Source organism: Passer domesticus, chromosome 7, assembly GCF_036417665.1.
Source record: "Passer domesticus isolate bPasDom1 chromosome 7, bPasDom1.hap1, whole genome shotgun sequence".
NCBI lineage: Eukaryota > Metazoa > Chordata > Aves > Passeriformes > Passeridae > Passer > Passer domesticus.
In genome coordinates this window covers 55996966-56022922 of record NC_087480.1, presented here as the reverse complement: position 1 = coordinate 56022922, position 25957 = coordinate 55996966, and the positions used below count along the sequence as shown (strand labels likewise).

General features: G+C 41.5%; 1 protein-coding gene and 2 long non-coding RNA genes across 9 annotated transcripts in view; 2 read left to right on the top strand and 1 right to left on the bottom strand.

Moving 5' to 3' along the window:
- The first annotated feature begins 86 nt into the window (after positions 1-86).
- LOC135305315 (uncharacterized) lies at positions 87-17758 on the top strand. 2 transcript variants are annotated; one of them, XR_010366537.1, is made up of 6 exons: positions 87-160; positions 607-762; positions 2168-2410; positions 5280-6037; positions 12558-12640; positions 13511-17758. It is a non-coding gene; the product is annotated as an uncharacterized LOC135305315 (long non-coding RNA). The 2 variants fall into 2 exon arrangements; XR_010366536.1 differs by having other exon boundaries at positions 5280-12640; positions 13511-15081.
- LOC135305316 (uncharacterized) lies at positions 3930-18238 on the bottom strand. The gene is made up of 4 exons (XR_010366538.1): positions 18168-18238; positions 12544-14601; positions 8469-8657; positions 3930-7202 (listed from the first exon to the last, which is right to left on the bottom strand). It is a non-coding gene; the product is annotated as an uncharacterized LOC135305316 (long non-coding RNA).
- A 777-nt stretch (positions 18239-19015) lies between these two features.
- The window catches only part of LOC135305308 (BEN domain-containing protein 5-like), an 876852-nt gene continuing 869910 nt past the window's right edge, over positions 19016-25957 (top strand). For 3 of the 6 annotated variants that reach the window (XM_064428807.1, XM_064428812.1, XM_064428806.1), the window contains exon 1: positions 19232-19313. In XM_064428807.1, coding sequence (XP_064284877.1) covers positions 19271-19313 — 43 coding nt within the window. In that variant the 5' untranslated portion in view covers positions 19232-19270. Of the gene's footprint in view, positions 19314-25957 lie in introns of all 6 variants that reach the window. The other 3 variants (XM_064428810.1, XM_064428809.1, XM_064428808.1) reach the window with 3 other exon arrangements.

The window sequence follows — 25957 nt, the reverse complement described above, 5'->3', positions numbered from 1 at the left end:
CCGCTCTTATGGAGCACGGAACCCGCCGCAGCTGTGCCGGGTGCGGGGGCAAACCCCGAGAGGGAGCAGGTGTGGGTGGCGCAGGCCCACAGGGCGTGCCGGGAGGGAAGAGCCGGGGTTACGCACCCGGGAGAGTCCGCAGAGCTCCGCTGCCTCCCAGGTGGGTCCCGGTGTGGGGATGAGATTAATGAAGTGCGGCGGGCAGGGTGAGGTTTGTGCGGATCTCCACCATGCTGGCTCTGAGCGGGTCCGTGACTCTCGGCCGTAAAGATGTATGAGGAAGGATTTTCAGTAGGTTAAAAAGCCTCTTTTTCAATCAAGGAAAGGATAAGATGATGTGACACAAATGTATGATCGTGTGCCGCAAATAGAACATTGTGGGAAGCTTTTCCTTAGACATAAGCTTTGTCCTATATTTTTTCAAACAGTTTATTTTCTTGCTGTGTAGGTCATTCCTAACATTAGGCTAAATTTAGATGAAGATGCACCAGCAGTGAAGACAGAATGTCTGAGGAAACTGACTTAGACCCACAGCCTCAGCTGTGCCCTGGTCAGGAACCTGGGCGTGAAATTATTTACCTTTTTACTGACTTATTTTTGTTTCAGGTAGCTTGGTTGAAAGTAACAGAATCTCAGATATTTAAATAAAATACCTGGAGTCTAAAAGAATTAGAATCTTCTAGCTTGCCTGGCTTACTTCAGTGCTGCAAGCCATGTATACAACCAGCGTTAATTTCAAGGGTATTTCTACCACAAAGTGAGGTAAGGCTGAACATCTTGGGCCTTTTGAAGATCTGTACCTGAAACTTCAAAACAGGGTCCAATCTCTGCTTCCAGTATGGACGGCAGAATTTGTACTTGTTTATGCACTTTGATTTTCAGTTCTTTGTGTATAAATTTAGCTGTGGGTGGAGTATCCTGAGCCAGATTCCTCCCTATATGCTATACATACAGGATTACAGAAAGGCAGACATGATTCTGTGTTAGATTGACAAGGAATTGCATTTCCCAGCAAATGCTGGATCAGAGCCATCTGTTTCAGAAATTAGCATAGCAGCAATTTGTTTGTTTGGCTTCATCTGTCTATTAGTTTGGTCCAAATTCTCTTGTTTTAGAGACATGCTATCACATAGGGAAAAGATCTGTGATACACTCTGTGCAGAAAACCCCTAAAATACATGAATATTCTAAACAGAGGAGATATGAAATGTCATTGTCAGGAATCCAGGCAAAGCTAAAGTAAGATTATTTGTTTTCCTGTGAACAAGTTTGACTTTCTCACAGCACTCTTATATTAAATCATCTGCCCCTTCCCAGTGTCCTGGTCTCAGAGTGCTTCTCTCCTACCCAAAGTAGTGTTGCTGTACTTTTAGGTGCACTGGATATTTTCTTTGTGTTGATTTTGACAGAATGATGGAAAATCCTTCCTGACTTACAGCCTCTACAACTTTTGAAGAGGTATTGATATTCTTAAAAACTGAGAAGTCTAGCTGCAAACAACAGTCAGGAAAAGGGCATCAATCCATTAAATGATAAGGTATCACCACATTAGACAACAGCTTTTCTAAAAGCATTTCACTTTGAGCTCTGTATACCCAAGAAAATGACATCTCTTACACAGCTTTTTTATTTGTGGCATACCCAGGCTGCACTATCAGGATTTCAGTTATTTGCCTAGAAGTTTTAGGTCTCAGGAAAAAAAAAAAAAAATTACTTAATACTCCAAAAATGTGCATCTATTATTTTATAATTCCTACTGGATCTGGTTACAGTGCAAGTATTTCTCCACAGGTGTAGAGAAAGGTCTACACTGTTGTATAATTAATGATCATTATGTGGCATTGGCTTGATGATGCAAGTCTGGATTCAGAGGATATTCCTACCAACTCTTTAAAAATGTAACCAAAAATAGTCATAGGAAAGCCTTCTGTACCCTTGAGAAGTGTAAAGACCAATGTAGTTATTATGGAAAGAGAATTCTAGGTAGATCTGCTCAAATAGGAAGTAATTGTGGATGTTTCTTATAGCTGAATGCTGCTAATGCATGATTTAGAGACTACACAAAGTAAAAGATTTAGTTCATTTTCATGCTACTTCATTTCTTAGTTACATGGTAAAACCACCAACAAAAACACCTTCTAAAATAAGAACTTACTTTCTCCTTCAGAAAAATGAGTCGTGTGTTGTAGGCAGTGAAAGTGAGGTGAAGTCTCAGCTCAGAGGATGAGTGCTCATTCTGCACCTGCGCTAGAGCTCACCTGTGTTGCTCTGTGTCTCTGCCTCTGCCTGAGCACCCTGCTCACCATTCTCCTCCCACTGCCCGCCCCGTTCCTTTGTCTCCTCGGAGCCACCAACAACGGGATCTGCTGGAGTTTGGAAACCTGGGATGGATGGAGGGCGGGAGCTGCCGGTGAGAAGCGCTTACCCAGGTCACTGCTAAAATCACAGCGCCGAGGGCAGAGCTGTGCTCGCATCCCCTGGTGATGAAATGACAGCAGGAGCCGAAGTCAGACAGTGACAACATCTGGGGGCTTCTCTGTGCTGTCAGAGCAGGGCGAGGAAATTGCCCGTTCAGAGGATGCTTTGTGAATCGATACACGGGTAATGCACACCACGGTGTTTAGAACAAATAGCAAATGTCAGAAGTAAATAGTTCTGTATTTTAAGCAATGGAAAGAGAGTGTAAGTGCTTTTCCAGGGTAAGTGTAGAAAGCCATTACAAAGCTTATCTTTGCAACTGACCTATAAAAGCTATAAACACATCAAAGGCTTTGAGGACATCAGATACAAACTTTAATTCTTCCCACAGTCAAAACTCCCATGAAGTCAACGTCCCAGGATCACGACTCTGAGTATGTTCAGTAATGCTAATGGAACTTAGACTTCCATGGGCAGCTTCATTCACAATTGTAATTTAATTCAGGTTGCAATTTATTTAATAGTGATCTCTTGTCATGATTTTTCCTCTAAATCGCTGCATGTAAGGCAACACAATTTTTTAGAATAAAATTTCTTGGAGGTTTTATTATTACAGAATAAAAAGCTTTAAAATGTAGCTGAAGTACTTTTTATTCAAGACAATAGCTTTTTGTTTACTTTTAGCAGGTTAAGAGATTATATTCGTGTCACAAGTAAAGCAAAGCAAAATATCTTCCAGGTAAAGAGTCTAGATTTTCATAGCAATCTCAGATCTTAGCAGCAAACAGCTCTTCTTATATTTTTGCCCATCTCTAACCATAATGCACTTATTCATAGCACCATGAATTTTAGTAACTGTGGCTTTTTGATTTTCTAAAATGGTATGCAAAGATGTCCTTTACTGTAAATACCTAACGAGTTAACCTGATATCATAAGCTACCAAATACAGAGGGGATGAAAATGCCAGTGGATCCCTCTGAATGTTTTAGCCTTAAGGCTCCTGCAGGTTTTATTCGGATTCACAATAGTAGGAGTGGGAAGGAGGAGATAAATAAAACATTTGTTTCAGAAAGTAGGTGACTTTGACAGAACACTGATGTAAACCATGAAGCCTCGCAGATCAGAGGAATATTGTTAAGAAGGGAGGCTGGTGAAGAACGCTCAACACCAGCCCCCGAGTGGTGCTGATCAGAACAGTTCTGCTTTGCTTTTAAGTATTATTGCACCTTCTCTGCTATTCTGTAAAGAATTCAGTTGGTGACTCCCACTGATGTCTCATAGTCACTCAAACATGTTTTTACACCACTCATTGGGTATTTTGGTAAAGGTCTAATCTCATTTGGATTTATTACGATTTATCTCGGATTAAGCATTTATCTGCTAAGGATTATGACCCATACTATGAAGTACTGATGAACCATCAGAGTTCAGGAATGTCTAAGCACATTAGAATGAATCAGCAATATTATTTTGTGACACAGTCTTCTCACATTATCTTTTTTCAATCAACTTTGCAACATTCATACAGATAAGTATCTAATTTTCCTTTAATACGGGCAGTAACCTGGAAAGCTCTTAACATCCAGTAAGAGCAAAGCTGCATTTAATTAGGAGCAGCTTAAAAGATCAGGCCTCAGAGCCACATGACTTCGTATTCACTCTGCCTTCAGCTGTCAGTACAACTATTGATTTTTTTTTAATACCAATTTAAATATTTTTTCTTAGTTTTGAAATGTATTTTGGTGAGTCTTCCACTGCTATCACAACCTTCTACTTTTTTTCTAATTTTCATAGCCAGGTGTGAAAAAAGGAACAAGGATAAAGAAGAAGACTATGTTGTTTATATCTTTCTGGACTTTTAAGATATTTTTTTTCTGTTTGAAAATGTTTAAACTACTTTCACTATTGATATACACGGTACTGCACTTCAGGAAAAGAGTTGGATTTCTCATGGGTTTAAAATAAGTTGGTTTGGCTTCAGTTTGTGGCAAAGCCACCTATGTATACTATAGTTGCCCCAGAGAGGCTTCTGGCTATTTTAATGATTAATAATTTTGTACATATATAATATCTTAGAAATTCCATTTTATGTTGTTTTAATTGCACAAATTTGAGAATTCCAATTGTCACTTTAAATGTATATGTTTGGAAGTTTTCCTTACAATACAGATTTTTTCTTTATGATGATACACACAAAGGTTTAAATACTTTTTGGCAGTGTTTTATAATGCTGGAAATAAGTCCTTGGATATGAAACTGCACAACTTAATGTGTTTAACCACTCTTAATAAAGGAATTAGGGAGAAAATATATGGTTCATTTCCAGTATACATTTCTACTATTTGCTAAATAGTGTCACATTTAGAATGTGCAGGTCTGTAACAAATGACTACATTGCAGCGTTATTGTTCATTTTGAGGATTGCCTACAATGCCTGGTTTGCTAAGCAGGGAGTTTGCAGTACAAATGTAGCTGTGAAGAGATGAAACCTCTGAAAGGTTGTAAGGGACACCAGATTCAGTGTGTTTGACTTCACTACATGGAGTAATGGAATTAAATTTGGGGTTTCACAAAAACAGTGCAAAACTCCCATTTGTTTACAGTGTTGGGATGTAGTGTGCCCTTTTACCAATTTGTATCACAGTTTCTTATCCAATTAATGTTTAGAGCTATGGACACAGTGATGCGTGTGAAACCTTGGCTCTCATTTCAGTTAAATAAAGAAAAGACTCAGCTGATGAAAAATTAGATGAAACAAAAGAGAAATGGATGAGCACAGAAAAGAATTGATCTGGCATAACTAAAAACATTGATGAATAAGCTGTAAAGAGACATAATCAAAGACAAAATTATTTTTCAGTACCTTTTCTGAAAAACATTGAATAGAAAATCATCTGGATATAGAAGAGAAAGGTTCTTCACCCACTTTCACATGAATACGTGTGCAAGGAGAGAAAAATAGTGAGTGAGAAGGGTATTTTCTGCTAATGGGATACATTAACGTTGCCATGGAATTTGGGATCAGCATGCACAGGGTATTGATCTTAAACCTCCTTCTGAGCTACAAGGATGAGGAGGACATGCTAATTTACTTACTTTTGACATCAGCCCAGAACTACACATGTATAGGGAAAACCTAAGGATAGGATGGATGGCAAAAAAGCCTCTTTGTCAGAATCACAGAATTATTCACTTGGGATGGAGTGTAGGAGGTTTCCTAGTGCAAACTGCTCAGATCAGGGTCAACCCTGAAATCACATCAGTTTGTTGAGGATGTGATGCAGAGAAGTTTTGAAAACCTGCAAGGATTAAGATTCCCCAATCTCTCTGGGCAACCTGTTTCAGTGCTTAAATATCCTAAAAAAAAAAAAAAGAGGATAAATAATCTGTGGTCTCCTCCAGGACACTTGACAGGTATTCCATGGCTTAGGTCTAAGGGTAGATGCCCAAGGAATGCCAAGGTGAGCAGCTGCCAGGGGGAGTAGGACTCGTTAGCCCTTGGGCCTGGCAGGAGATGTTCATTCCTTTTGCAGTGTGCCCATCCACACTGTAACATTCCAGCTTGGATACGAGGCTGCTGTGGAGACCATGGGGAAAGAAAGCCCTGCTGAAGGCAAGGTAGGCAACACCTACGGCTCTGCCTTTGGCTGCACATCTTCCAGGGCATCACAGAAGGTCAGCCTGGGCAAACCTTGGAAAAGCCGTGCTGGATACTACTTCTAATCACCTTTCTTTCTTCAGGAATGCCTCCTGCAGACTTGGCAGCATTATTGTCCCAAAGGACAAGCAGTAGTTCCCTGGATCATTCTTCCATTTCTTAGTGTGATGGGCTTTTGAATAGATTTAAGTGAAACCAGGCTTTCACTTCACATTTAAAAGATTTGACATAGTCCACAGTGATATCCTCCTTATAAACTGGGACGAAAAGTCTGTAAACAATTATTGATCTCCACATGCTACTGGGGAAATTTTCCAAGATCAGTGACAGCTGGGAAATCACTGGCATTTTAAAATTATATATCAGTGATTCACTTTTTTTGGCATTTACAGTATTGCATTATGGCAATGAACATACTAGATGTGTATTTAAAAAGCCAGACTGCCTTTAGCATTTTAGTATTTTTTGTTTGAGCTGTATTACAGATGAAAATTTATTGATACAATTCAAAATAATGGGTTTGTTTTTTAAAGATACATACCCATTAAGAAGAAGTTAAAATGAGGAAAATGCTTCTTTGTGTGAAAATAATTCTGCTTTTTCAACAACAGCATCTCCTGAGTTTCTTCGATTCATACCTGATTAATGACTAAACTAGACTTTAACTCCTGTAAACACTGTAGAATGCAGAGAGCTATAGAAAAGTAAAATGTATTTTGCCCTCCTCAGTCATTGTTTACACAGTCCTCAGTTACATTTTATTCTGGAATTATTTGCAAGAGAGAGGTTTGGTTTCAAGTCATTGTCCCATATAAGATTGCCAAAGCCTCTGGTCAGTCACTGAGCTGTCTTAATTTGAGAGGAGGAGCTGGGTGCTCACCCACAAAAGGGCACAGCTACATGAAAGGAAAATATTTATTAGGTAAAACAATACTAAAATCACCTCTTTGCTGGAGAATAAAAAATGTGTGGTGATCCCAAGCTTGTTCTGTGCTGCTGGGCAGGAGGGACTTCATAATAACCCAGTGATTCCTCTGGCTGATGAGGGATCTGCTGTGACGCATTCTGAAGGATGCTGCATATGCCTTGGCTGGGAAAATGATGTTTTCTTTGTGCTGGTCGAGGCTAGAAAAGAAGGGGAAATGGTGGGAGTGGTGACTCGGGTGATCTTTAGAGGAAAAAATAATGCAAATAAGGATTGAAGATGAGCTCTGCATACTTCCAGGTTTGAAAATAATTAGTCACAGAGTTCGTTGTCCACTGCCTCAGGTTTCTGCACTGCAAAAATACATTTTAAGATAGATTTAAAAACTGGCTAATGAGATTAGCTGGCTGATGTTTTAATGTAAAAGGTATGTCATAGAAAATGACAATCTGAATTGGGAGAGAAAAACAAACATAACAATAAGCTGATATGAGCTAAGAACTTTGAACACAGACTATATTGTTCAAGATATAACTGATTTTATTTTAATTCCATGACAGCATCATTTCACCCACTGTCTGTCTTGACAGGAGTCCAGTAAAGGTTTCTATTTTGCCTTCTCAGCATGTTTTAGGGAATGATTTGTGATTAGGAGTACAGATACTATTTCAAATGCCTCTTAAAATATGTGGTATTGCAAACAACGGATATAAAATGAGATTCACACACATAGCTTTGCTGGTGGCCAAGAACTGCGTTGCAATATGCCGGAAATCCAAACATCCTCCTACTCCCAGAGCCTTGCTGACAGATCTACAACAACTTCTTTCTCTTGAAAAAGCTACTTACAGAATCAGAATAAGAAAGAGAGAAGCCTGCTAATTCTGAGGAACTAATGTAATCCATAAAATGGGAGGTTAAAGATTCCTCATCAATATGAAGATTGCATTTCTTCTTGAAAATTTTATAGTTTCAAGTAACATCTAGACTATCTAAAATTCTCACAAAAACCAAAGAGGGGAATATCATGTCATCTCCGAAAAAGGAACAACACCAAACCTTTATGATTGGTGTCATTTTTGTCTTGTCTAGCCTTTTAGAGCTACAAATCATTGGGCTTCTGCCTTAGTACAGGGGTGTGTATCAATGGAACTTGGTACAGAAATAGAACCTCAGCTCAGCAGATCCTCCTTTCTTGAAAAACCATTTAAAAAGGCAAACACAAGGGAATACAAAAACAAGTAACTTTTCCAGGGATGTGTATTTTAAACAGCATGTTTTGCAAGAAAGGCTGTTGTTAGATGCTACATATTTTAATTAGCTGTTTAGAAAATCAGGTTGACAATGTCCTTTAATTAGTAGACATTGACTTATTCCACGTGTATTATGGCACAGTGAATCTTATTAAGATAAATGTTTCTCTCTGAAGAGATGAAAAAAAAATCCACTATCATTTGTTTGCTTACCAGATTGCTCACCATCAATACGGCTGCTATTTAAAATGATGAATTTTAGTCACATATTTAATTAGCTAATAGCTGATCTCACTGTTGGGTCTTGATCCTCCTTACATGTGTTCTTTCATCCTTAAAAAGTCTTTGGTTATATCTTGGTTTTGAAGTTTTCGTTTGAAATTGTCCTTGCTACTTTCAAACCTAAAATGCAATAAATTAAATTATTAAAAGTAAAAATTATTGTGAAAACATTTAAGGTTTGGAATATAGTTTTATACCTTCTGCTCATTTTAATATATTGCTAGAAGCTATGAACTTTAAAAAAAATTACAAGTTTTTAACGTTAGATTTTCCATTTGCTGCAGGTGTTTAGTTTGTGAGAAAATTATGTGCACTTTAAAAGGCTATAAACTAACTTAAGATGTCAGTGCATTTGACTGTCACTGCTCAGCCTGCAGCCTTCTCACAGAATTCACATTGTTTGAGGGCAACAGTGGGAAAGTGCAGCAAATGCACTGTAGCCTATATTATGTCATGATAATTGTTAAAAAGAAAGCCTTAATGGTGTTTGCATCAAGGACATAAAGCTCCTGTGGGTGTCACTGGTTTGGACGAGGGCTCTTCATGGCAGATTCTCTACTTCAGTTGTTCATTGTATGTGACAAATGGTGCTTCTTAATCCCACAGATTATGTTAGTGCCTAGAATGCCGTTCAAGGGCAAACATCCCTCCCTCTTCACAGAGGATGACACGGATTGGGAGTCATGCAAGGAGCAGGGAGTTGGCCTCGATGATCCTTATGGTACCTTCCAGCTTGAGATGTTCTGTGGTTCTGGATGATTGCCCTCTAAACCTCTCATTTTCTTCCTATTTGCAGCATTAGGTTATTCCAACAGTACAAGGAAGATAAGCAAGAAAAACATAAAAAAATCAGAATTTTCTTTGTTATAGAGACTGTCTTTGAAGGGATTGCCATGGCAGGTATTGTGCTGCCAAGCTGGAGATGCTGTAGAAGGTCCAGACTTGCCTGTGAATAACCTGGAGGCAGCCTGGGAGGGTGAGGTAAAGCCAGGCTGCACCCATTGCAGAAGGTCTGAAGAAGTTCTGCAATATGGGTTTGCAATATGAATTTGCAGCTACACGGACGTGTACCTGCCATGGAATTTGCATGAATTCAAACTTTATATGTAACTATCGTGAAAACTTGTGAGTGAACTTTCTTTGAAAGGACATTTTGAAATAATATGTGGTCAATGATATGAGTTCCTAGTGGAACAGTTATGGGCCACACGGCTCAAAATCAAGAGAATTTGTTTGCTGAAACCAAAGGGCATGAGGGTGCCTAGAGCTTGGTGGTGCTGGTCACACAAGACACCACCAGACAGGGTGGGATATCCATCAGGCTTGTTTTGCCACTGCCACTTCCCTCACAAACACAGAACAGCAATTAAGTGTCAGTATCTATCAAAAACTGGCTGTGTTACTTAAGGACAAAGTATTCTCTGACCTCTGGAGCATGTCATTGCAAAAAGAAAGACATAATTGACTTTTTGGATGTGCAATTATTTGTTCTCACAGTTGTCCCATAACAGCATGGATTATAAACCTCACATCTTAGGCAGGCAAAACTCAGTTTCCTTAGCCCTGCTGTTTAATTAGTGCTTGCAACTGGACATTGTTTATATCCCAATAAATGTTGCCTGAGTGAAGACTTCCCCTTAACCAATTATACCAAATGCTTTTCTGTGAAGGTTCTAATTAAATAGCATATATTCTTATGTTTTCTTTAGTCGTGCCTCTTGTGTGGATCTCTGTCAGAGTGCCATGCCACACTGGGACATTTTACCCACATTTCTGTCACTTTCATGCTCACTGGCTGGCTGCAGCTGCTCCCTTTAAAAGCTCTTGCTTTCTGTATGGGAGGAAGGTCCTGATGGGCAAGGCTGGTACTTCAGAATCTAAATCAATTTCTTGTGCTATAGCAGAATCCTTAAGTGATTGCTAAGCCACACATGACCCCATCAGGAGGGTGTAACTTCAGGTGCCTGATGGGGTCATTGCTGTAGCGTCCAATCCTGCAGATTCCAGCACAGAATTTTAAGCAAAGCTGGAATTTATTTGGAAGCCCTCCTCTACAGAAATTGTCAAGGTGCAGATACTGTGCCTGGCTTGTGAGCAGCTCTGCCCCTCATCACAATTGTGGCACAGTTTCAGGAATGGTCAAGATTAGCTGTCCTGGACAGTGCTGTACCCTCTCCTTAATCAGACCCTCAGTATTAAGCTTCCCTTCTCCTGTATAATGGAACATTTTTTTTTCTGCAGGTAAGATTTTAAGAGCTTTTCTATTCTAGGCCCTTTTTCTAAGAGCTGATTCCTAAGTTGCTACCACTTTTATGTGTGCTCAAAATATGAAAAGGAAATCAGCTTCCTTTCTCTGGTACAGCAGCCGCCCTCCTAAGTGAGTCAATGAGTTCCCAAATGTAGTATTTCAATGCCACGTGAAAAAGTATGGAGTGAGAGATGTATTAGTGGGAACACTGTCTCAGTGCCAATCCTTATGGGTCAGAGGATTACAAAATAATGTAGCCCATCTGTGCTTCACCAAATATCTTCATTTAGAAGATAAACATGGTAATGTAACGACATTTTTTACTGTGTGCTTCCTTCATCCAAACTTCAAGTGATTCTAATTTCATACTAATGCCTTAATTTTTAAATTGTCCTTGATTTCAAGATGGATTAGTTAGTAATTACATTAAATTATTTCTGCAGATTCTGATCAGATACATATATACCCATTCATTTCCTTAAGATCTTAATTTGAAGAGTTTTTTATCATCCACAGGGTCAGGTTGCAGTGAGGGGCAGAAAGTTTACAGGCTGGAAGGGTCACTGAAGCTTTAGAATGCAGAAAATATTATGGATACAAACCTTTAAAAGTTCATGTGATTTTTTTCTACAGACTCTAGGTTCAAGGTAGGGGACAGATAATTGGGTGTGATTATGTCTTTACTGGATATTCACTTCTCAGCACTGCTATTATAACAAGGGAAACAATTTTGGTAATCATGGTGTTCAGGAATATCTAGAATTTTGTATTACTTGGACGAAATTGGGAGATTAAAGAAAAGGTGCTGTGTGTTTCATGTCTCCAAAATAGTGATTTTAAAATGTTACTGTGAATGTGGCCTTGGGGTGCTGATTCTCTAGCACCATGAAAGCCAGGTCTCTGCCTATCTCACCAGTCAGGCTGCAGTTTGGATCAGGAGCACAAGTCCCTGATCATCTTGTGGACCATCATCAGAAATTACATCTTCCTTAGGGGTATAATGATCTTTTTCTCTTGAGTTCTCTTTATTTTGCCATATCAGGTAGTATTTAGGACTAGATTCACTGAACAACTCTTGTTTTTGTATTCTTGAGGGAATGTTGGCCTCGGTCAGTCCCATATTTTGCTTTGCTCTGTACCCTGGATTCCACAGAGAATGGGTCTAACGTGTTCTTATCCCTTTCCTAAGCTGATGGAGTGCTGCTATGGGCTTGAGTTTTCCTACTGTAGTACTGTTAAAGGCAAATGTTGATAATATTTTTCACTGCAAGGACTTGTTTTGGTGGCACTGAAGGGCTTGTGGAGTAACTGGGAGTGCAGCAATGTTCCAGTGAAGGTGGAAGGTGAACTAGGACCTCAAGGGCTGAAAGTCTTGAGCCCTCACAACAACTTAGCAACCAAAGGCAATCAGCCTGCAGCCCCTCAGTTCATTCCTTGGATTCCTAAAAGGAATAAACCCATCATTGTTCATCTGTGTGGCTGACATTGGCACAGATTTCTTCCACTCCTATCTGAGTACTTGTAAGACTTGTATATGATAGGAGCAAAAGAGAGTTCCTTGCCACTTAGTGTGAGAAAAAAATGCTAGGGAAGACAAGTGCATACTAGGGTGAGCCAACTGTTTACCATGATCTGCTAACAAATGTGAAAACTAAAAATGGCCTTTCTGCACTGGGATTTTATCGTGTATTAGTTGCCATGTGTTAGTGAACATAAGCTTATTGCAGACTCAAGTAAATTCCTGCCATTTCAGTTTACCTCCTCTCTCCCAGCTGCTACATGTAGTGATTGTCTCAGAGATTTGCTGCTCCTTTTTCTGTGCCACTGGAAGCTTGAGAAACCATGAATTTATTTTGTAAGTATGGAATTTTAACATGGTTCCTAAATTCATTATGAATTCTTCTTTTCTCTAAAGAATTAAATTTCAGTTTTTGGGCCAAATAATCAGTTTCAAGATAGCAAACAACTGTTAATCCAAAATTAAGTTCTCATTGTACCTCTTTCATTTTTTCAGATGTTCATTGGCTACATTAAAAGAATTTTATCAGACTAGATACTGAAAAGGATTAAAAGACAGCATAGAACTGTAAAGTTTATAGATGATTAAAATGCAATGCATAAAATGTGTCTGTAAATATAGACACAGGACTGAGTCTGGACAATGTCCATAATAATACTGAAATATTAATGAAAAACTAATACTTAGATATTAAATATTTCCAATAAGTATATTAAAACATCACACAAGCATATATTTTAATTTCTAAGTATAGGTGTAGTAATCTTTGCCACTGGGACTGGACCAGGATCCTGTGGACCCTTTGGGAACACCTGTCAAGTTACAGATTGTGTTTAGCAGCTCCACAATTAGAACCCCCTGGAAAGTGCTTTCCCCACTGAGGGCTTCCAAGGAATTCCAGGGTTCCAGTGTAGAAGAGTTCTTTGGGCTCCTCCTCTGAGTGGCAGAGAATTCTAGATTAGCATTATTCTTTGGGTTTGCAGTCCTAAACCATCTTGATCCACATGCTCAAATCCCAGAACTGACTTAGCCCTTCACCTTTCCCAGATGAAGTGCGCTTTTACCACACATATGTGTTTATACCTTTCTGATGGGAACTTAAAAATGAAGGTTATTTCCTGAAAAGAATTTCAAAGTCTCACTTTTGTAAGAGCAAGGGTTTACTCGTGGCCTTGGGTAACATCTCTTTTTCCATTCTGCACCCAGGTGGCAGGCACTGACCTTCCTTCCTTTCCTAGTCAAACGCAGGGCAGAAGTGCACGCTGGCAGCCAAGCCCTTGTCAGCCCTGCCTGGCTTAGAGGGGCACTGAAAGAGCAAGGACGTGCACCTGAGAGAGCTCTACACCTTGGTGATCCCTGGCTTTTACAAGCCCAGAAGGGCTTGCGGAAGAGTGGAAAAGCAAGGTAGCTTTCCATGTCCTGGAGGCACAAGTTGTTCACCTTCCCTACAGCACAGCTGTCCTTTGCAGCCTGGGTTCCTTTGGGCCAACAGTGTCTCTGTGTAATTACACAATATTGATGCACATCTGTGAGAACAAACCGTTAGGAACAAACAGTTCAAAATATCTATAAAACATAGAATTAAAAAAAAATATTTTCAGGTGTGAAATGAGATGATGCTTCGCCTGCATGGGCACAAATTGATCCAAGTTTTGTGATGATAGTGTCACTGGTTTCATATCAGTTATCTCAGCATAACTTTTTGATTATTTCTGAAATCATGCACAGAATGAGGGGAGATTCAGTTTGACCTTTCCAGACTTGCTGCATTTTAATTCTTCCTATGGGTAGAAATAATATAGAAAAAAACCCAGCAGGTAATATTATTTTTGTATAAAGCTCTCTAATTATACTATGCATGTTCAGAATACATTAAAGATACTGTCCCGACACCAAAAAAATTTACAGTGTGCTTTTAGATATTACATAACTAATGAGAGCAATAAATGCTGGGAGAACGAATGGATCAAGGTTACAATAATAAGATTATAGGATTCCTCCACTATGTGTGCATAGTTTAAAATTCACTTCAATTTTGCTGCCTCAGTCTGGGCTTTGGTTTGCATTTTGGCTTTTTCTTTCTTTATGAGATTTAATTTTATCTCTGAATCCACCAGACCATAACAACCTGGCAAAAAACTCTGACCAGACTTTTGATTTTCTTTCTTTTTTTCCTTCTTTTTAAAATTGGGTTGTGCCTGCTCTGCTTGCACAGCCACCATCGATGTCCTGTTTGCATCAGAACCACGGCCTTTTCTCTGACAGCAGTCACACCTGAATGCTTGCACTACTTTATTCTACATGGGGAAAGAGATACAAAAAAAGAGTAATTATGTGATTTCTACACATTTGTACTTGGATTCTTAAATCCCCACCTTGAAGACCCACAACATGCACCATGCATGTGGCATGTGAAGCAGACACAAAGCTCATGCTAATGCTCCATCTTCTCCTTCTCATCCAGCCTTAACAGTCACTTACAAATGATTTGTGAAAAATCAATAATGCACCTTACTGGCTTTTTTTGTAATGTATAAGAAAGGGCATTTTTTTGCCAATTTTTTAAACACTGAAAATATCAGGATTGTAAAATTGGATTTTTACTGATTTTCTTTGGGGTTTCAAGAGACATGTATTGACAGCAGCCACCTCTAGCTGAATCAGAAGTATTGAATGTATAACACAAATCATTCGATCTTCAACATATTTGAATTATCCTCATGTTAAAAAAGAAGTGATTGGGAATCTTTTTTCCTTTCAAGTCTTTGCTCTTATGTTATTATTCTTTCTTATGTTCTTTAATCACCACAGCCTTGCAGGCTGCAAACGAAAGATAAACAAACAATGGAATATCTAATGTTTCAAATACAAGCACAGATAAAAAAAGTAAAGCATAACCCTCAAGTTCTTATAGATTAAAAATAAGTAAAGAAATGGCATAAATTTCTATTTAGAAAAATAATTTATTTCTCAATATTTGTAATGAAGGGAGTTGTCAGTCACATTAATTTTTATGTAAATTTACCTAAGCTGATGAATCATAACTGAAATATTGTCTAATCTTCCCGGTTTTGGCTAGCATTTCCATTTCCATTTCGATTGCCTCAATTTATTTTTGTTTGCTTATATAATGAGTTTTAAGGGCCCATCCCAGGACCCATAATGAGCAGAGTGAAAAGAGGGGTTGCTTAAGGCACTGCCAGTCCCACACAGCAGTGGCTGCCCAACACTTCAGACCAGTCCCCATGACAGACACTGAGCTTGGCACACAGCTGACGATTCATTATCATTCCTTCGGTAGACATCACAGCAGAGGAGATTTTTAGGGAGGGATTTGAAGGAGGAAAATTAAGTGAGTGGGAGTGCGAAGCAGCAGCGAGGGAAAGCATGAAGGTGCTGGTTTGAAAATGTAACAAGTAGAGAGTTATTACTGAATGAAATGTGTGGGGGGAAGCCGTTGGTTTCTCCATAGGCTATTAAAAGATGGTGGGGTGGGAATAAGCTGCAAAGAGCCACAGAAGTGAGGCAGCTTCTGCTTGCCAAGATGTAGAAGGGGGAGGGGGCATGTTCTGGAACAAGGAATAGGGCTGAAGCAGCAAATGTGAGGATAACCAGGGCACCAGTGTCTTGCAACAATGTTCGGTTATTCTTTCTTGTTTTGTAATGTCCAAAATGAGCCTGTTAGGGCCAAAGGCCTCTTTGTCCTAATGACAACCCCAACATGTTCTCAGGTGCTCTAAAAATACACAAATAAAAATAAGCAACTGCTTCTCCTGAAAACCATTTCCCTCATTCTTAAGCCCTGATTTGAATTACACCATTCAGTTATCTATTTCCAAAAGAACTTTCTATATGAACTTTCCAGTCCTCTCTTGTCAAATTATCTTACTGTTTTTGGAAAGACTGCATATCATCTATATTTAACACCACTTCAGCCTGGTGAGGTAACTATAACATAGCATTAAACTCAGACTAAAAAAATGAGTGTGGCATTTCTAGGTTTTTCAAGTGTGTTAACTCAGAAGAGATAATTTGAATGGAAAAAGTGCTTTCCCCCAAATGTCTCTGATTTCAATAGAACTTCTTGCAGGTATTTCAATTGAGTTAATCGGCTGGCAATTAGATGCAAAAGGCCTTTGGATTAGTATTTGTGGTCACCATAGAAGCGAGTCTCAGAGAAATGTGAATAAAGAGGTCACCCGAAGAACAGATATGGAAAGTCTCTCCACAGGCACTTAATTCTTAGAAATTTACAGATGAAAAATGCTATATGGGTAATAATAGATAGAAATGAAATATGGATGAGGGGACACTAAAGCTGGAATAGCAAGTAGAACAAAGGGAATAAGGGGATGTGGGGACATGGTAGGAAACTAGAGTAGAGCTGCAAACTTGGACAGAACTGTTTAAGACCTAAAAAAAGAAATATCAAGTAAAGGAATGAAGAGATCAGTACTATGAAAAATTATTTGAAGGAGGGCTGGGATGGGACATGGCTATCAGGGAACATGAAAGAAAGAAAAGAATGATCAGAGCATGGGTGACATTTTCTTAAGAGGGAAGTCCCAGGATCATTTACCCAGCAATAGATAAGGAAGAGCAGAAGGCCTGGGTGATTTGCTGGCCTGGAGCAAGGCTGTAAGAGAAAGAATGTGTCTGTGGGGGTGTGTGCACTTAGTGTAGCTCACTGTCAGCAGCGAGACAAATCCACCTTTTTAGTATGCAAGTGACCACCTATAGTTTATAAAGACTGCAGAGGGGAAAGTCTAGAAAATATTTTTGCAGGGCTTGGATCTAGATGACCTTCAACATTCTTCTGGGCAAGGGTGTATCTTCCAAGCCCATCACAAAGCCCCCTTGGCACACCACTTCAGACAGGTATTTCATCATGGAACAGCAATGTGGCTGAAGTATCATTCAATTAGCTTATATAATACTAAAGTAAAATACTGAGAGGGAAGAGGAATAGATAAAGGAAAGAGGAAAAAGGAAAGAGGCCTAAGTGCCACTGAAAAAGAAAGGAAGCAGTAAAGGAAGTGAAACCACAAAAATAAATGCTGCAAAAATAACCAGAGAACTATGAACTGAAAGAAGAATTAAGAAGGCTGCAAAAAAGGAGCAGGCTTTCTCTTTTCTAGGGAGAAAGGTAGCAAGTGACCCACAGAAAAATCTAAGTATGTAGAACCTGTATGTATTATCCACCTGAGTGTTGTTAAGAGGAGCTGAACTGGAGCAGAAAAGGCACATACTAGGTAGGAAGAGAAAGAGGTAAAGTGATGTTTAAATAACAGAACTTAGATGGAGAAAGATACAACTTTACATGCCTTAACTTTTAATCTTGGATTGTTTCCCTGACTAGTCACTGATCACCAGGAAGTGGTTACATTAATTTACTAAGATCTAAGGAAGCAGACACCTGAGTGTGTGCACAACCATAAACACAGTCCTGCCTGTTTCCATTGCTTAGCATTGCTCGTGTACTCCCTGTTTCAGAGTTTTCAGAGCTGCCTGGTTCGGGGTGCATTCAGCCCCACGTCTGCCTGTGCATGCACATTAACACGAGTCTCGATGCTTGTGCTTGTAACCCTGCGCTCGTCCCGCGGTCATCCTTGCTTCCGAGAGGCTGGAGCTGCCGGCGTGGAGGATGCACAATGGAGCCTGCGCCTCGGCATCAGTGAGACACGCATGATCACACCCAGCCTGCCGGGTCCCCCGGGACTCGCACACATAATTAGCCCCTGTACACCAGAGCCTTCATCGCCGTGTTTGCCACATGGTGAGTGTCACCCAGCGGGCCCGCGAACACGCGCACGCAGAAGCCCTCCCGTCCCCAGCACCGCATTTGCCATATGGTCAGGCTCACCTGCTGGGGCTGGGGCAAGGAGACAGACGGGCAACACTCACACACATAATGAAGCTCCCCACCGGGCTGCCTTAAGAAATTAAAAAATAAAATAAAATAAAAGTTGACATAACTGCCACATGACCAGACTCACCTGCTGAGCCTTGGGGCAGGGTGGGGCAGTCACGCACACATGCACTGGCCATCTCTGCCGGTGCTGCCCCTCAGGAGCAGGAGGGATGTGCTCGCTTCCCCTGGGGCGACACAGACCCTGAACCCACACAGGCCCCTCCGCCCCCCGCTGCCCTGAGCTGTGTGGAGGGGAACATGTAACACCAGGACACCGGGCGGTAGGAAGATTTCTTCACAGAAAGGGTGATTAGACGTGGAAATGGACTGCACAAGGAGGCGATGGAGTCGCCGTCCCTGAAGGTGTCAAAGGACTGGACATGGCACTTGATGCCATGGTCTTGGGGACATAGTGGTGCTGGGTCTTAGACTGGACTCGATGATCTCAGAGGTCTTTTCCAACCTAACCGATACTCTGTGATAACCAGCCTCTCCTCCGCAGCGCCCTATGCGCACCTCAGGCTCACACCGACTCCCAGGGGCAGGCAGGAGCCCCGGGAGGAGCTCCGGTACCGGCACAGCTCCGTCCTGCGGGGCGCAGTGACGGCAATTGCCGAGGTGCCGGGCAGCCACCAGGGAGCGGAAAACGAACCCTCCTTTCCCCGTCCGAGCAGCGCCGGTAAACAGCGGCCGGGGAGGCGGGGCGGGGCGGGCGCGGCCGTGCGGATGGGAGCGGTGCTGCGTGAGGGGCGGGCGGCCGGCGGTGCTCCCCTCACGCCCCGCCCGCCACCGCCGCGGCGGCCGCCGAGCTGGGCGAGGATGGAAGCGGACGCTGCTTCCCGCGCAGGCTGTTCCCGGGCAGGGGCACCCGGGAAAGGCTCTCTCCGGGCAGGATGAGCGCGGGAAGCCGCCCGCAGGGAAGGCTGTCCCCGGGCAGGCGGTCCCCGGGGAGGGCCGTCAGCCCCGCCGCCATGTCGGGGGGGAGCGGGGCTCCCCCATGGCGGTGACGCGCGTTGCCATGGCGACGGCCGGGCGGCGTTGGGGGGGGTGGCGGGATGACAACAAATATGGCGGAGAGGAGCAGGACGGCAGAGACGGGTCAGTGCCAGCCGCAGTCGCCTGGGCGGGGGGAGAGGGGGAGCCCCCCTTCTCCAGGGGCTTCTGGCGGTAGAGGGGGCCTGGCTCGCAGCGGAGTGCGGAGATGGAGCCCTTCTCCTGGGGGAAACGGGGGGGAGCACCTCTGGCCGAGGGCACTGAGGTGGTGAAGGGACCGCGGCAGAGGCTCCTGCCCGAGGAGCTGTGACGAAGGGCAAAGCCCCTTCCCTTGGGGGATGAGGAGAATCTTCCAGGGACAAGGTGGTCGTGGGGAAAGCTCCTTCAGGCAGGTAGAGGGGGAAGAGCCCGCCTCGTTCCAGGCCTGCCTGAGCGGCACTGACCCGCTGTGGCGTGGAAGGTGTGAGGGCCGGAGGCCGCCTCACCCGGCCGGCGCTGCGGGGCCGAGCCCGCCGGGGCAGAGCAGGAGGCTGATGGTGGGGCAGCCTGCACCCTGCCCCATCCTCCCGCACCTGCCCCATCCTCCCGCACCCTGCCCCGTCCTCCCGCACCCTGCTCCGTCCTCCCGCACCCTGCCCCGTCCTCCCGCGCAGGGGCAAAGGTGGCGGTGGCGAAGAGCAGAGCAAAGCGGCGGTGCAGAGGAGCTCCCCTTACACAAGAAACGACCGCCTGCGTGAATTAGCATGAGAAAATAATACATGAAGATACAGGTCTGGGACTGAAACTGCAGCACAAGGCTGGAAGCTTGCGGGTTGACCTGCAGGTGCTGCTTGACCCGTCTGGGAGGTGTAAAGTACCCGGAGGCTGCAGAGGGACAGCGAGCAGCACGCCTGACAGCTCCCATCCCTTACACTGTTGCTGAGGATTTCTTTAAGGAAGGTGTCAAGTGTTATTCTTCCTATTCGGGATGTGTTGACAGTGGCTTTAACTGTGTATGTGAGATAAGTTTGTCTGAAACGGAAGTTTTGTGTCTCCTCATAAATGATAAGGACCCTCTATGTACAGGGGTCTTTCCTGTTGTAACAAAACACAGTTAAGGTCTTTTCCAATCCACGTGAAAAAGAAAGCCCTCAAAATGTATTATGAAAATTAGAGATACTAACATTTGGAAGATGGAACATAGATGACAGCATTCCTGAATATCTAATCTCCCACAGTACCATACATAAATTTTCTGGGTTCCTGAACCAGGAATTCATTTTCCCAGCCTGCTGTGTTAGCTGCTGCACCTCCACTTTTCAGCCTGAGATGTGGCTCCAAATAAATATGCATTACCCATAGAACTGGTCTTGAATTTTTGGTCCACTTAAGGTGAAAAAAAGGGATAACTATGTCAAATGCTGTTGTGTTCTGGTGAATGATACTACAGAGTCTACATCTAAGTGGATTGTCCATATGGTTCTTGAGCTCCCTGTGTTCAGCCATACTGTTTATGAACCCATGGAAAAACACTGTGAAGTTTATTATGTGTTGAACTTGTCCATGAAGCAGGTGATTATTTTCATTCTCTGCACTCTGCCACACTGTTAACACAAGTGATCAGCTCTGCCTGAGCTGTGGATTGAGGAACAGATCTCTGGTGGCCATTGGACTTTGTCAGCTTTCCTCCCTACCCTCTGTACCTGTGCCCTTGTCAGTAACTTCAACATGGAATGTAACTTTCATACAATTTCCAAATTAATTTACATTGTGTTCTCTGCTGTGTTGGTTAAACCTGCAGTGTCACAGTATTTGCTTTTTAATTTTAGCCTTGCCCAGAACTTTTCCCACTTCTGACCGTTGCAGCTGACTAACCCATGATTTTCTCATAAATGTTGTGTTCCAGTTTATGCAGAATTCATGTTTAGTTGCATGTCCTGGTCCATGTCTGCTTTAGTTTTACAATGCTTGTCTGGCCACTTTGCAAGTTTAATTTGCAGGTCCTTCTGTTTTGGAGAAGCCAGATAAGGAATTAAAAATGCAAAGAACCACAAAGATAGGGAAAAGACCCAAAACCCTCAGAGAAATCAAACTTATGATCTTGGCCCACTCTCAAGAAAGGTCATGGAAACTAGGCTGTGAGAAAAAAAAGGTGGGATGTTTGGATTTTTTCTGACTGTCAGCTGACACTTAAGTTGACAGGCAGGTTCTTTCCATGGCAAATCCCTCAAAGAATCTCTTTTTTTTCCTCCTCTTTACTGCTGGGTGACACTGACACTGCTGTTGAACACATAACTGGGGAATGTTCCTGCTGCATCCTCACTGCTTAGTGCGTCTTCATCACGTGTGAGATCTTGAGCAGTCTAGGAGATAAAGGAATGTAGCTCTGGAACCTGCATTTTGCACAGATGCCAGGAGAACAAAGCCATTACAGAAGGACTGTTCAAACCATATAAATCAGTTTAGCCAGTATGTTTTTTTTTTTTGTTGTTTGTTTTGTTGTGTTTGTTTTTTTTTTTTTTTTTTTAACAGCAACATCATGTTTTTAGTTGAGGATCAGAAAACACAAGTAATAACTCATCATCTCCTCATCTTGAAATACTGATATTTGCAATTTTTGGGTAAGGAAACTGTGTTACAGAGAAATTGAAGGTAACTTACTCATGGTTTATAGCAGCACAGATTGCTGTGATGGACCATTCTTTACTGATTTAGTTCAGAACCCAGGTTTGACAAGAGTCAATGTCAGAAAAAATACAGTGTGCACTTAGAGATAAGGGATTATAAAAATTAGGTTTCTTCCTAAAGGTTATCTGACAGTGAATTATGCACATCTGGGATACATTTGGCCCCTCTAAACTCTTAGATTTGAAAATACACTGTGGCAAGACATTTTGTAAATGAATGATATTTAATGGAGAATACATCTTTTTATAAAGCAAGAATTTTTCAGTTTTATTAGTATCTCTTTCTGTTATAGGGAAGTAAATATCTTAATCTGTCTTTTATTGGTAATTATTCTTACTCTTTCCCTATATACAAACATTTTCATATTCCATTCCTTTCCATTCCTGAAGAAGATTTTTGTTTCTGTTTTTGCAAATTTTTAACTTTTTTTTTTTTAATTGGGGAGGGGGATTAGGACACACAGAATTGGACAAAGCATTTCAGAAGAGGAATTTCCATCAGCTTTTAGTCTACTGTTAGACCCAGCATTGTTCTCTACAGCATGGTTTCAGTGCAATTTCAAGTAAAATTGAGACTTAATATGGAAGGTAGGTTATCTCACACCTGTCTAGTACAGAGTTCATATTCTGCTGCTGTCCTCACTGGACTAGGCAGACATCTGCTCTAGTCCATTAAAATAGTTTGTGTATTCTGATGTTTGGTTAGAGTGCTGCAAATCAGCTCACTTTACTCTGAATTAATAATTTTACCATTGTAGTTGGCCCCTTTGTCCTACTTGCTTTCTTGAAACTCTTCAAATCAGCTTTTTGCAGTGAACTCTGAATTTGTATGCATCCTGTCTGGTTTTCCAGGCTGAAAACTTCGTGTCTCAAACTGGGAATCCAACTTAAAAGCAACATAAATCTTCACAAATGAAGCCTGCAGGAGGAAGGAAACGATTGAGTGCAGTTAGTTACTCTCAGGAGCTTCTTGGTTGGACTTGCAGTTGTTCTGCTCAGCTGCCCTTGCTGTCATAAACCTCTGGAAGATATAGGATACAGGAAAAGAACCAGTTTAGTTAAGTTTCATCAAAACCATGATGAATGTTATTTTTCCAGTTCTGTAGCAAAGAGGACATTTTAGCTACTCTAAGGAAGGGTTAGGAGTAGGTCATAGTGAGTACAGAATGCCTGTATTTGCTAAAGTTTTTGACCCATGAACCAGATGAAAGTGTTTTTCAATTTAGAATTTTGCTAGTTATCTCATTCTCCCCAGGTTTCTGTTCAAGGCATCTGTATTACCTTCAGAGGACTTGCATCTGGAGACCTGAATGATCAAAGGGTGCAGGTTATCTCTGAGTTCTGTGATAGTTTTCTATCTGAGGCAACTGCATATTAGCCTGGATTGACAGTTCTAATATGTGTTATTCCACAATTGCTAGTCATTTTGTGGATATTAGTATTTCTGGTATTTCATTGTGTCATCATCACTGAAATCATAGTGAAAGCAAGGAAAGGCATTTACTCACAGTACTGGACAGGATATAAATAAATGTCTTTAGACCAAAAATCCTGGTTATCGGAATGAACAGGCTTCCCAGCTGAACGTGGAGTTTTTAATGTTTATTTACATGTCACAGTCGGTACCTTGCAGAGTGGTGTTGAGTCACATTTCATGTTAAGAAAGGTTGGAATTTTCAAAGTATTCACAGTGGTGCTGTGACCTGGCTTCAGGGAGGAAATCTGCAAACCTTTGTTGAATGCTCAAGCCCCACCCAAAGTTTGTTTAGTAATTAGTGTTCCTAAAACACTCGGTGTTCAGCTCATTATTTTAGAGGTCTGCATGTGAAGGGGCCAATAGAGCAGCTGTGTAAATGCTGCAGTGTTTTCTAATTGATTTCAATATGATTGTGCTGAGCTGGATTGTTTTGAAGAAAGCTTTTCATTATTCTTCCAAAAAAGAATAGTTATTCTTTTAAAAATATTTAATCACATGTGGTGTGACAACATTCTAGTATCAGACACATAACTGCTTTCTTTTCAGTGGCCTTAATTATTAAATAAAAAGCCAAAGTAAATAAGAAAATAATTTGTCTTTAAATACAGGCTTTTTTGATAATTAATTCACCAGCTTTATCATGAGGAAATGTAAAATAGGAGAGATCAGCTAATTAACAATAGTACTCAGTCTTGGTCATTAAAATAACACTGTACATCAGTGGTACTTCTGATTCTCCAGATAAACTTAATTTCTTCAATTGACTTTTCCTAAATGATTTCTGAATTTTAAAGTGTATACAAACAACAGAGCTTGTTTTGTAATTTGCACGACGAACCTGTGAGCATGGCAGAATTCCAGAGTTTGGGTAAAGACATTGCAGCCTTCGTGCAGGAAGGGATCTGCCCACTGTACCCTCCTATCAACACGAGGAGGCTGCAAACATCAGTGGAAAACTGTGTGGGGACTGGGCCCAGCCTTGCAGATGTTCACACAGCAGAAAGAGCTGTTTGCAGTTGTTTATGAAATGCTGCAGGATAGATTTGTAAACAAATCTAAAATGGGATTTGTTCAATAAAGAGATTTGCCAGAACTTACTGATTGCACTGGTACATTTCAGCCAGAGCAGTTGGAAGTCCAAGGGACATCAGAGAAAGGTTTCTTAGCAAATCTGAGGCCCTTTGTAAACTATTAACTATTTCGGTTTTAACTCTCTGAGTTGAAATATTCACTGAAGTTCTGTACAGAAATTAACTCTAGTCACTGTAGAAAAAAAATCCCTACTAGAAAAATTCATTGAAGAAGAGCTGCTAACGAATATTTGGTATTTAAAGCTTTGATCATATTTTTGTTACATAATTTGCCATATAAGGAGACCTGAGAAATACTAATGAAGGCTTTATACAGCCAGAAGATATAATTTCAGAAAAAGAAAGAAACAGGAATATGTTGGGTGTTCCAGTTGCCATTTTTGAATGGTTTACCATTTCCTAGCCATATTTCATACATTTTTTTCTTTGACGAATAATCAAAGCTTTGAAAAGTTACTTACCTCAAGCCTCCCAACGTTTTTTCTTTCAGTGAAGTTCAAAGCACCCTATTAATTACTAGCACTTGTGAGAGGAGGCTTTTGAATTTGTAAAAAGTAAAATGAGACACATTGAGAATTTTAATAGGTTTTATACTGAAATTTGTAAAACAGAAGTTTCTGCAAGTTTCTTTAGTGTGGCTTTCACTGCTTTTAGTAGGCAAAAGTCTCATGCAAAAGACCAGATCAACCTCAGAATGCATTTATGTGGCCTGCATAGCTTTTCTGGTTTTGGAAGTGGAGCTGTATATGCTGAATAAAATAGGTTTTTAGAGTCATGTCCCTGTGTTACAATGGAACCAGCTTGATCTCCACATGGGGCCACTACAAGGACTGGGACACGGAGATCTGCAGCACCAGCCCACCCTCCAGGTGGGACACCTCGCCCAACAGCTGTCAGCTGCCACAGGAGAGACAAACCACTTGTCTACACTGGGAAATTTTCCTTCCTGCTCTTCCTCTTCCTCCACAGCACCTGCTTAGGGACAGAAGGAAATGGCTGAATAGTCGTCGTTACCTTTTTTAAAGCTTTTTGATGAAGATGCCTGATAATTTGGTAACAGAAAGCAGCAGCCCCTGGATAAAGGATGGAGGACATGGAGGGAGTTTGTGCAGCTGTTTCCTGCTGATGCCACTGAGATGCAGCTGTGCTGCCTTGCTCCCAGCAGTGCTGCTGATGCAGAGCAGCTCCAGCACAGCCACCTGGGTGTGTGCACTCTTCTTTCTGGAGGATTGATTGTGCTGCTCTTTTCCAGAATGATGGGAATCCATAGAAACCAGCTTAGATTTCTCAAGTGATCCTCCCAGGTAGCTGACATGCAGAATTGCCATGTTTAGATTGCCCTGTACCTGAGATAATAAGTTCTGGGCTCATGCAGTATCTGCCATTAATCTATAATAGAGGTAAACCAATTTACAATTAATTGAAGTTGGTTATGTGTACACATCAATGTATCCCAGCTTCCTTGTAGCATTCTCCTCACAACCAATTTTCTTGACTTGGCCACAGAGGCCAAGC